Source organism: Paroedura picta, chromosome 15, assembly GCF_049243985.1.
Source record: "Paroedura picta isolate Pp20150507F chromosome 15, Ppicta_v3.0, whole genome shotgun sequence".
NCBI classification, from domain to species: Eukaryota; Metazoa; Chordata; class Lepidosauria; order Squamata; family Gekkonidae; genus Paroedura; species Paroedura picta.
The window spans coordinates 17,734,705-17,746,712 of record NC_135383.1 but is presented as its reverse complement, the minus strand read 5'-3'; the positions used below and the strand labels follow the sequence as shown (position 1 = coordinate 17,746,712).

Sequence of the window (12,008 nt, the reverse complement as noted above, 5' to 3'; positions counted from 1 at the left end):
GAAAGCCTAACTGGTTTCATTACAAACGATCCATCTAGCCATTTGTTCCTCTCCTCACCTGCATTTTCTCATCTTGCCCTTATTACAAGGAGTTCAGGACGGTATGGTTCTCCTGTCCCGTATTTTATCCCCTCGACAACCCTGTGAGGTAAGTCAGAGTGAGAGAGACTGGCCCCCAAGTCACTTGGTGAACTTGGCAGCTGAGTGGTGTTTTGAATATGGTCCTCTCCAGTTCTAGTTGAGTGCTCTAGCCACCCTAAATACGATTCTCCTGCACTGTTGCCAAAGCCTGTGGGCGGTGTTCACACACATACACAACCTGCAGCTAACCCTTCTCTGTTTACTTCTTCTCTACGTGCTCCCTTTTTAAAAAATGTGCGAACTTGCAGCTTCTCTTGCTGCTTTTGGCTGTTCCTTCTGTACATTTTACTGGCTTCCCATTTTTAATTTTTAAAAAAAAAATACAGAATGTTCTCAAATATCACTGGAATTCCCGACCATCAAGCCAAGAAATGTACTGTATATACTGTAACTGGCTTGGCTTGAACGGTGAATAGTTGTTTGTGGTCAAGTATGCGGACAGCAAACAGAGCGACGACTCCCTTTTTTTCCAGGGGGGAGAAAGGAACTTTGGGAAGGTTGGCTGTAAAGGCTGATTCAAGTCAGCCACAAAACTGCCAATGCCTTATGTAGCGCTTGGCTGCGCTTTGGATGTAGCACTGAATGTTATTTCCCCCGGAGAACCAGCAGCACTGGAACAGACACAGGGCCAGGAACAAAAAGCGAACGCTGTCAGATTTAATTGGAATAATTCATATGCCACTGGGACGTGATCTGCTCCTGTACCTTTAATAAAAAGAAGTGGGAAAAGCTCCCTGGGGGTCAGGAGAGAGAGGTGGCGGAACTGGCACACTGGGAAAGGAGCAAAAAAGATCACCAGGGGGCCCGTTGAAGCAAGATCATCACATTTTTATGCTCTTCTTCCTTCAAAGTGCTCAGGGTGGCACATGGGATTCTCTCCCGCCCCCCTCCAGTTTATCCTCACAACATGCTGTGAAACAGGCATAATGGAGAGAAGAGGACTGGTCCCACAGGGAGCTTTCAGAAGAGTGAGAATCCAAGTCAGACTTTCTCCACTTTTTTACCATTGAGAAACCCCTGAAACATTCTTCAAGATTTGAGAAACCCAAAAGTGGTGCGATTGTGCAGAGTATAATTGGGAAATATAGCTGTGCACATGCCCACCTGGCGCCCCTCCCCTCCCCACCCCCTCCAGGCCCATCATTGGCCACGTTGGGAAGGGTGTGTGGGTCAACATGACTATATATGGTCATTTCACCCATTAAATGTTTACCAAATTACCAAATTAAAAAAATATATATTAAAAATGAATTAACTCCCACTCATTCAGGAAACCCTTCCAGGGCCAGCAAGAAACCCCAGGGTTTCATAAAACCCTGATTGAGAAGACCAGAACCAATCCTTGGTCTCCCAGTTCTGGTCTGGCAATCTCACCACTGCAATACACTGGATCGAGAACCTTCTTGGTGTAGCAGTTAGGACTGGCAGCCTCTAATCTGAAGAGCAGGGTTTGATTCCCCACTGTTCCACGTGCAGCCAGCTGGGTGACCTTGGGCTCGTCACAGTCCTGTTAGAGCTGTTCTCGCAGATCAGTTCTCTAAGAGCTCTCACAACCCCACCTACCTCACAGGGTGCCTGTTGTGGGGAGAGGAAGGGACAGCCATGGTAAGCTGCTTTGAGATTCTTTTGAATAGTGAAAAGTGGGTTATAAAAACCAACATATCTTTTTCTGGAGGGTGACTGCCTGCCAAGGCAAAAGAGCACTGCTAGCATGAGAGAAAGAGAGGAGTAAATAAGATAATGATGAACTGCTCCCCTGGAACCCCCTTCCGGTAACTTATCCACTAAGACAGGGCCTCTCCTGGGTCCCAGTAACTGTGGTGCCTCTTTGCATTGGATGGACTTGGAAGATGCTGATGGGAACAATTATTTCTGATGCTGAGATACAGCTGAAAGGAGGTTACTATTCCCCCCTCATCTCTTTGGGGTAATTAGTCTTTCTGTTGTTGTTTTTTTAAACTAAAGTTCCCATTTGCTAAAGGTAGCTTCCCTAGCCTATTTTACTTTGTGATGGATGTTGCTTCTCCCTGTGTCCACTAGGAGGCCTCTGGGAATGCATTTGTGGACGAGAGGCCAATCTACAGCTTTGTGCCATACTAACTAAATAGAACGTCCATGTTCAGAGACAATGCATCTTTTGAGTACCAGATATTGTGAGGACAAACCACAGAGGACACCTGCCTTCATGCTCTCCTGCTGCGCTTCACTGGGCATTGCTGCTAGGACAGACTGACCATTAGAGCCAGGCATTCTCATCTGAAATTGCATGGTGCACTGATGTATCATTGGTACACCTGATGTGCGCTGTGGTGTGTTTTTAAACTTCTTTATATGAGCAGGTCAACCCACCCCCTTCCTAAGTGGCTAATGATGGGCCTGGAGGGGGTGGGAAGCAGAAGGCCCCTGGTTGTTTAAACCTTTTCCAGCCTAGGCTTCTACCACTTCATCAACCTGTCGTTAATGGGGCTGGAGTAAAGTGAGGTGGGTCCTTCCTTGAGGTTGGGTGATGGGGGGGTAGGGGGTGTCTTTGGGGTGTTTGTTTAAACTCTCAAGTGGCAGATGGGCCTTTGGCAAGCCTTGATGGAGGGGAGAGGGACTTTCTGAGGCCTAACCCCTGCCCTGGCAAGCTACAGACACTGGGAGGCAGAGAGAAGGCTTTTAATATGGACTTGTGATCCCAGATGTCCAGTTCCATTTTGCCTTACCTGTGGCAGAAAACTTGCTAATGAAGCAATAGTTCCGTCTGGATGATGTCACGGCCAGCAGACGTCACTTCTGGTATGCCTCGGAATAAATTTCAGGTGCGCCTCTATGATCAAAGGGTTCAGAAAGGCTAGTCTGAGCCACCAGTCCCATAAGAAGACCCAAGGAACTGTCGACACACTAGCTTGCTTTTCCTGCACCTGTGCTTTCAACAGCAGCCCCTTCCACAGAAATTTAAAACCCTGACATTCATTCCCATCTTCAGGCCCTGAAAAGTTTTATCTGCTGGATTTTTGCGTGGTGGGCTGCTGTCTGAGGCACAAGAGAAGAGAAGGCACAGGGGGAAAAGGCTGTGTCAATCCCTTTTTTGGCATAGATATCACAAAGACACGGCTGTCATCTGCCTCTGTCCTCACAGTGTCATTGATTAGCCTCTTTCAGTGCTTACTCTATTGACATAGGCAGTATAACTTTTTTTTGGGGGGGGGGGGAGAACCACATACGTTTTGTGTTTCATACAGCACATTAAAGGCAACACTTTCAACAGGATATATGGAATCCGCAATAGAGCTCCTCTAGACTGGAGAAAACGGGAAAACTCACCAGGGCCTGTGCTGAACAAGCAGAAAGTCCCAGGTTCAATCCCTGGCATCTCCAGTTAAAAATGACCAGGTGGCAGGTGATGGGAGCGACCCCTGTCTAAGACACTGGAGAGCTGCTGCCAGTCTGCATAACCAATAGTGACGTCAAAGGACTGATGATCTGATTCCCTATAAGGCAGCTTCAAGTTTTCAGGACTTGGCTTTCCTGTCCCCTCAGTGCTGTGAGGGGGGAAAGGTGTGTTTGAGAAATATCTGTTTTTGGGATACCTCTAAGAGGCTGGAATTTCTAATTCTCACAGGGACCTGGTGGAGAGCTCATATTTAACCAGTGCTGTCCCAGCTGCACTGGCTCCAAATTGGAGACCAAATCAAATTCACTTTTTGAGTTCTCACCTTTAAAGCCCTAAACAGTTTGGGACCTTTGTACCTTGCAGGACCGGCTCTTCCACTACACCCCTCCAAAAAAACTAAGATTAAGCACACTGAATTTGCTCAAGGTCTCCTGCCCCAGAGAGATTAACTTGGTTTCAGCCTGGTGGAACAGTCTTCCGAGAGAGATCAGGGCCCTGTGGGACATTAAACAATTCTGCAAGGCCCTGATCTCGACCACCCCTATGGTTGAGGCCTAGCACCATCACTGACAATATCTGGTCTCCCTACTGAAAATATTTAACAACTTGATTAGTACAAAAACTTTTGCCCAAATTAGCACTTTGTTTCCCCTCTCCCATCAGAGAGAATGGCGACAATTTGAAATGGCTTCCAAATTAAATTAGGTGGACTGATTTTAAAATGTTTTTAATGTATTTATATGGATTGATGTATTTTATCGTATGTTGTGAGCTGCTCTGAACCTTCACAAGTAGTTTTGTTGCTTAAGGCCGTCAACTTTTTTTTTCTTTTTCCACACAAGGCTCCTAAGCTTTTTACAACTGGGCTAAAACCAAACATTCAACAGATGAGGTTCTTCTTGGCATGAAGACACTGAGGAGCCTGGACGCAGCCCCAACTACGAACAAACAGGCAGTGAAACTTCACCCAGGTCAGAATGTGTCAGAATGATGATTTGTCCAGCCCAGCTTCCTGTTTCTCTCACACTGGCCAAGCAGAGAGCCCAAAAGAGGTCTCCTATGGTTGATATCTTCCAGCAGCTCTTCTTTAGAGGTATACTGCCTCCAAATCTGGAGGTTCTATTGAGGTAACAAAGCTAACAGACACCCATGGACCTTGGTGTAGTGGCCTTGGTGTAATGGTGTAGTGACCAGTTTAGTGGGGGCTTCTAACCTGGAGAGCCGAGTTTGATTTTTCCACATGCAGCCAGCTGGGTGACCATGAGCTGTTAGTCTGTTAGAGCTGTTCTGACAGAGCAGTCCTCTCAGAGCTCTCTCAGCCTCACCAGGGTGTCTGTTGTGGGGAGAGGAAGGGAAGGCAACTGTAAGCTGCTTTGAGACTCCTTTGGGTAGTGAAAAGCAGGGAATAAAAACCGACTCTTCTTCTTTTCTCTCCCACCAGGAATTTATCGAAACGGCTCTGAAACCCCACTAAGCTAGTGGCCATCACTATCTTATTTGAATATACTCCAGAAGGAGGTGGTAATATCCTATGGCAGGGAGTTCCATAAAGTAAATGTGCACTGTCCAGAAGAGCTGCCTTCTCCTGAATTGCTTACCTGCTTTTAATTTTTGTTTAAGTTGCAAAATCTTCGCCAGATGGTAAAAAGGTAACACCAACGGGTCGATCGCGAACGTGGCGCTTTTAAAAACGTTATCTAAGGGAAGAGAGCGCGGGGGGGGGGGGGGGGAAACAGGCTTGTTATGCGAAGCGGGCGCGTAAGGGTTAAAAGACTGCAGGAGCAGCATCTAGGGGGCGGGGCCCGCCGGTGACAGGTGGCGCAGGCGCGCACGCGCCTCATTGTGCCCGGCCGGCCCAACCCCGCCGCGCCTCAGTCGGCGAGAGACCGTTGGTGGGAGAGGAGTCGCTGCTGTCGATGTTCTCAGCCGCCGTCCCCCTCCCTCTCTTCCCCGCCGCCCTCTCCGCGACCCCCGCCATGGAGTAAAGGATCCCGGCAGGCCGGCTGGGGAGGCCCCGCCGCGCCCCGATGGCTCTGGTGACGGTGCAGCGCTCGCCTACCCCCAGCGCCACCTCCAGCCCCTGCGCCTCGGTGAGTGTCTGCCGTGAGGAGAAAGCGCACGGGCGCTTCTACGCATGCGCGGCTCCTTCGCGACCGGCTCTCCCCCCCTCTTTTTTCCCTCCTCGGTATTTTGTCCCCCTCCCCCTACCGTCCAAGTGCTTTCCTCCAGGCCTGCATTGACAGCTGCAGGAAACGGTTCATTCATTCATTTCTCCCCTTTCTTTTCTTCCCCCTCCCCCGCGCCACGAGGTTAGTCTCTGTGCTGTTTTAGCCTGAATGTGGGCATTATTGTCTCTCCTTAATAACAATTTCCTTTAAAAAATGGTTCGGTACCTTCTGTTTTCCATAGATTTTTTTTTTTTAGTGTAGGTTCATCCATTTTCTTTCTTGTGATGCTTTCCTTTTCTTTTGAACGGTATATTGTGTATGCTGAACATTTCCCAATTAGCTAACTTCCCTGTGGGTATTTTTCAGGAATATGTTTTGCTCTGGGCACGATGTGGGCTTATTTTGGCACCAAAAAAGGGTACAGCTGCTCTGGAAAGGGTGATATGGCTAGCCTTACAGCTAGGAAGAGAGCCCCCTTTTAGAATCCTGAGGGAAGAAGAAGGATGGTTACTGGATGACAGAAAGTGTGCCGGCTGCAGCAGAGGAGACTTTTGTTGTGAAGTCTCAGGAAAGGTTTTAATTGTTAGTGGTAGCACTAGAAAGAAACATTCAAAGAATGCATTGGGATAAGTTGCCATATAAGGAGACATGACAATTAATTCAAGTAGCTAAGTAGTATGTATGAACAAGCTTTTGACTGCAAACTTGAGAATCAGTCTGTTTGTGTTGCTAACAGAGTTGTTAGTAATATAAGGTGGAAAGCTTAACATGTTCTCCGTAATAAATCATTTCTTTTAAAGGAATTGTATTTGTTACTTACCTAATTCATTCACCTGAGTTGGGACCCAAAGTGCCTCACATCATTCTCCTCTCTGTTTTATTCACACAACAACCCTGTGAGGTAGATTGGGGAGACAGAGTGTGACTGACCCAAGGTCCTCCCAGATACTAGTTTGGCAGTTTTGGATTTCTGTTCTGGGAGAAACTTGGAGTTCACAATAAGCTTAAGTAAAGTAGCTTTGTATACTCAGAGGTGTGGTTTAAAGCAGTGGTCCCCAACCTGCGGGCCGCGGCCCGGCGCCGGGCCGCGAAGGCCATGGCGCCGGGCCGCGGCTTCCTCTCCCCGCCCCCCCCCCGCAGTAAAAAACTTCCCAGGCCGCAAGCTTGCGGCCCGGGAAGGTACTTACTGCGGGAGGGCGGGGAGGGAATCAGGGCCGGGCCGCGCCCGTGCAGGCCGCGCCCGCTCGGCCCGATCCGCGGGCGCGGCCCGCGGGTGCGGCCCGATCCGTGGGTGCGGCCCGCGGGCGCGGCCGGGTGCGGCCCGCGGGCGCGGCCGGGTGCGGCCCACGGGCGCGGCCGGGCGCGGCTCGTGGGCGCGGCCCGATCCGCGGGTACGGCTCGCGGGCGCGGCCCGAAGCATGGGCGTGGCCCGCGCGGGCGCGGTCCCTGCGGGCGCGACCCAATGCCCTGCCGGTCCCCAGCCTAATAAAGGTTGGGGACCACTGGTTTAAAGAAAAGCTCTCTGATGGCAGCAGAAATGAGATATGGGAGGTTAGTGAAGTACTTCAGTGGATCCACTGCTTGCAGAGGAGGCAAGTGCAGGCTTCTGTTACCTGTTTTGCCATGGGCTAAACATTCAAAAGGTCTTCATTGGACCATGAGAAAAAAAGAGAAAGCTTTTGGTCACTCCCTGCCGATTGACTGACTTGTAAAGTAACAAGCTCACCCCAAGTCACTTGATGCAGGCAGCCCTATGCCGTCACTTTCTTATGCCTCTGGGTGTGACAGCTTTCCCAGTGGCCAGACGGGGAGCAAAGTCTTCTCTTGGAAGCTGAAAACAAAGAGGTTGTGCTGGTTTTCCTCTGTCACCTGGGAGGAGGAGGAGGTGCCAGTCATGAGGCATCACCTTTGTGCTTACAGGGAGTGTCTGTTCAGAAGCACTTGCCTCTGTTTCAGTTGTGTGTTTGGGTTGGAGCCTCTTAGCATTTTCTGATTGGCCCTGCACACTTGGTACCCATTTTAAAAAGCCAGGTCTTCACCTGTTTCCTAATGCCCAGAGGGTGATTGGATTCCTTAGGAAATGACCCCCACAATGAGGAGCCTCTGCTGAGAGACACCCACCCACCGCTCTTCAGAAGACTTAGGAGTGTTCCTGTGTTTGTTGTGTCAAACTTTCTTGGAGGGTCTTAAAATATGTAGGTTAGCACATATTTTTACCTATGCATTTTTTTACTGGGAAGCAGGAACAGCTCAGCGTAGGGTTTGCCATCTCAGGCTGTTAGAAAATTAATTCGGAGCACAGCAAAAGGTACACCTGAAAACTGTGGACGGTGCAGATTCTTAACCACCAGTATTTTTTGTTCAGTAGGATAAAAACTTCAGCAGGTCTTTGAGGCTTTTTAAATAATTTCTAGTTGTCCTTGCATCTTCTCATTCAAACACATGATGACCCTGGTTCTGTCTTGAATTTTAAGGGTTCCATGTCTGAAAGTGTCTGTTTGGGATGACAAAAGGTGTTCTGTGTGATTGATCTATTTGGAAATGCCAGTGCCCCCTTTGCAGAGTTCTGCTGAGCTCAGGTGCTCGCAAAACAGGGCACTGTCAAAGATCAACAACTAGGGTCTGCTTCTAAAATGCTGCCTGGGAGGATAGTGTGATGGTCTCTGAGATGAACTCAGAAATGCAGCATTTCTCAAGTTGGGGCACAGGAGGGTACTCCAGGAGTTCCCTAAGCCCTTTGTGAGGACAGAGAGTGAACTCTTCTCATGCCCTCCTGGGGAATGCAAAAATGGAGCCCTCCCAGAGTTCTCGGAAGGTGTGGAATCAGCAGCCCCCTTCTTTTGAAGAATGGAAGCTCCGTTCCATCTGCATCTGCCTCAGGGCACCTGGCCAGAAAACACACTGATGGGTTGTAGGGATCCAGGAGGAACTCTGACTGGCCAGGTATCATCAGGTTGGTACAGTCTTAATTGAACCATCATCTTGGCTTAGAACTATAAAACTGAACTGATTTCCCCCTTTATCTTCCATTGCAAAGGATTTCATCACAAGGATCCATCAACAATAATAGCCAGCTGTGAAAGTTCAGGTTTTTGTGAGGCTGGCCATTCTCTGTTTGTAGGAGAGTCTTCCAGACCTCCTTCCCACCACTGCTTGACTGGCCTCAATGGAGAAAGAGTTGACCAGTAGCTAAATGTCTTGCCATCTCTGGCACAAAGTTCCTTACAATTAAACTGATTTGAACTTGAGTCAGTACATGTAGAGACAACACAAGCATTTTTTTAAAGCTGTGTTTAAAGTGTAGCTCATCTCCCTATATTGTTTTAAGGTAAGACAAGTGAGGGAATCTTAGCTTCCCCCTGTATCTTCTTTCCTTCCCCAGCAGCATGACATCCTCTCTTCTTTCCTTTCTGCCTTCTGTTCCTTTATTTGCTTTACCAGTCTTCAGCTTCCCCTCCTTCCTTGCCCCCAACAGCCTCTCCCATTTTCTTCTCATCTTTTTGACCCACTTTCAAGTCCTCCAGTCTCGTTTCCCTGCTTCCTCTTTTCCATCTTTACCTTGTTCAGTCTCTCACCCTCCTCCCCCATGACTAACAAAAACCCAGATTTTGAAGGTTAAGCATTATTATGGTTGCTAAACAACCGCTAACACTTTAGAAGATGGTGTCATGATATCTTAGTAGGCATTTATCCCGGAAAGCTATAGAATTTCTTATGACATGAGAGGTTAACTGGACAATGCACAAGTTTTGCTTTTAGATTTCATATTTTTCTGCAGTTATGAAATTTCCCTCACATCTATAGAAAAATCTCCCCTGCCTGTTCTGGTCCTAGTGGGTATAATTTTTTTATCTACACTGTAGGTGCTAGGTCAGAATTACTTATAACAAATGAGGAATCCTCAAGAATGTGAGGAGTGACCTCATTGTCTACTGTATCCCTCTCCCCTACCTACACGATTTCCTCTTTCTCTCTTCCTGGCAGCTCTTCCCTTTCCCTGCTTCCTCCTCTCCTTGCCACCTGAAACCAATCTTTTATTTGCTCCCCACTCTTCAGCTTTAGTTGTACTCTGCCCTATGCCCAGTGGTGACCCAGTGTAGCATGCATCATTCTTCCTTCTTCCATTTTATCCTCACAGCATCTGGCAGGCTATGCTGAGAGTATGAGTAGCCCAAGATCACCCAGTAGGCTTCCCTAGCTCAGTTCGGATTTGAATCTGGGTGTACAACTCTAACCACTATACAGCATTGGCTCTGAGCCTTCCTTTCCTCCCTCCCTCATCAGCCTTTCCCTGGGAAAAGTTTGGGCAAGCTGAAAAAGTCATGCAGTAGCAAATCATCGAGATGAGTTGTGTGGCGATCATCACTTGACCTTACCAAGCTGTGTGAATTGTGTGGTGGCGGTTGCTGGGCCTAGACGAGTTGCGTGACATCAGGGCATCTGGTAGACTCTGCTGGGCCTCGGTGAGCTGTGCAAATTGAACAGTAGCAAATAATCCAGGTGAGTTGTGCAGTGACTGCTGTCACTTAGAGTCATTCGGTGATTGATGCTGGACATGGGGGAGTGGAGCAAGTTATGTGGCAGCAAGTTGCCCAGTGGTTGCTGTAAGGCTTGACCTCGATGAGTTCTCTCTCCAAGGCAGCAGGGAGGGAATCCTAGGTGGACTGGGAGGCCAAAACAGATTTGGATAGGGGATAGAGGATAGAGGATAGAGGGATAGATGGATGATCGCCACACAACTCATCTCGATGATTTGCCCTTCCCTATGGCTCTGGGTGGTTTACATTAAAAGTGTACAAGGGCATCTGGTAGGGGCCTGCTTTTTACGAACTATAAAGTAAATAATTAAAAAAATAATTAAAAAAAAGGCTTGACGGCAGACAGTATTGGTGTCGTTGCCTAACGATCCCCAAAACAGCCATTGAGATCTCAGAAGACGTTCATTTCTTAAAAGCTACAGGTGCTGTTTCTATTAATTGGTGGTACAGAGGTTAAACTCTCAATGCCTTTTTAATTTAGATTTCAGATTTTTCTACAAATCTGGGACTTTAAGGATCCGTACTCTGTTTCCCAGTTCAGAATTGTATACATCGATGAGGCTTATAGGCCTCTCTGACATATATGTGACCTGCCGTGGACTTTAAAATGGGACTGCCTGATGGCTGTGGATGAGGGAGAATGGGAGGGCTTGAAGATCTGTTTAAAAAGAATCAGAATGAGGATGCCTGGGTTGCTGAAGTTTGAGGATAGCTAAATGTCTATTTATTGAAAGGATGAAAATTTGTTTAGAGGGGTTTTCTTCTACCTCTAACTTTTCTTGCTCACTTGAACCTTTGGGGAAGTATTTGCTTGCCAAGTACCTTTTCGCAGGACGCATGCTTCCATCGTGTATCCTGCTACCTCCTGGCTGGGGATGGATAGGGTTAGTAGACCTTTTAGCCCTACCCAGCTGCTGTTCCTTTGCCATTTTTGGCCTTTGTCCCATATGTTGCCTTTTAAAGCAACCTTTTCCAACTTTTTAACTATGGAGGTACTGCTGAAGTATTTTTCAGGCTTCAAGGGACCAGGAAGTGACATCAGCTGGCCACGCCTCCCTGTCACGTCCCTCCCAAAGTGAGAGGTGCCTCTGGTGGCAAAGGTTTTAACGGCCGGGGAGCTCCCCCCTCTCAACCCCTCCAGGCCCATCATTGGCCACTTTGGGAGGGGCAGGTCAACCTGCCCAAATAAGGGCAGAAAAAAACATTTTAGAACTTTTTTCTTTCCTCTTTAACCCAGAAATTGCAGGCACAGGGTGGGAGGGCTCTCCCTTGCGCTACAGTACTGTTGAGGGACCTTCGTGGTACTGTATGGTACCTTGGTACCACTGTTGGAAAACCCTGCCTTAATTAATGATAGCTACATTGCATTTTCAGCGCTTTGCATTTGCCAGTAGTACTGAGAAGAGTCTTGTAAGGGAAGTCCAATATTGCAGATGGCCAGGATGCAGAGACCCAGGATTAAATCCCTGTGGCCACCTGGTGACTTTATGGCAAAGGAGAGATTTAAACCCTGACCTTCTGGCTCACATCTCGTTCTCTTAACCAACGGTTCTGTACTGGCCCTGAAATGCAAGACGCACTTCCAAAAGCACTTAGTGCTCAGTGCCACCCCGGACAGCGCTGTGCCCCTAAGTGCCTCTTCAGTTTTCCTTTCAGAGCCGTCCCTGAGAGATGATGATCCTATTAGCTGGGGCCTCTGAATTCCGCTTGAGCAGACCTGCCTTCAAGATGGATGCATTCTGTTTATCGCCTTTTGTCTCTCATGCACACATCCCGCATTGATAT

At 48.2% G+C, this 12,008-nt stretch overlaps 2 protein-coding genes across 5 annotated transcripts in view; one reads left to right on the top strand and one right to left on the bottom strand.

Annotated features, from left to right (window-relative positions):
* EFCAB5 (EF-hand calcium binding domain 5) overlaps positions 1-5,632 on the bottom strand; it is a 44,648-nt gene extending 39,016 nt beyond the window's left edge. For both annotated transcript variants that reach the window (XM_077311294.1, XM_077311295.1), the window contains exons 1-3: positions 5,577-5,632; positions 5,116-5,214; positions 2,847-2,950 (exon numbers count right to left, since the gene is read on the bottom strand). The gene's annotated coding sequence lies outside the window, so the exon portion shown is untranslated. The remainder of the gene's footprint in view (positions 1-2,846; positions 2,951-5,115; positions 5,215-5,576) is intronic.
* Positions 5,338-12,008, top strand: part of SSH2 (slingshot protein phosphatase 2) — a 130,057-nt gene continuing 123,386 nt past the window's right edge. For 2 of the 3 annotated variants that reach the window (XM_077311292.1, XM_077311291.1), the window contains exon 1: positions 5,338-5,607. In XM_077311292.1, the coding sequence (XP_077167407.1) occupies positions 5,545-5,607 (63 nt within the window). In that variant the 5' untranslated portion in view covers positions 5,338-5,544. The remainder of the gene's footprint in view (positions 5,608-12,008) is intronic. The other variant, XM_077311293.1, reaches the window with a different exon arrangement.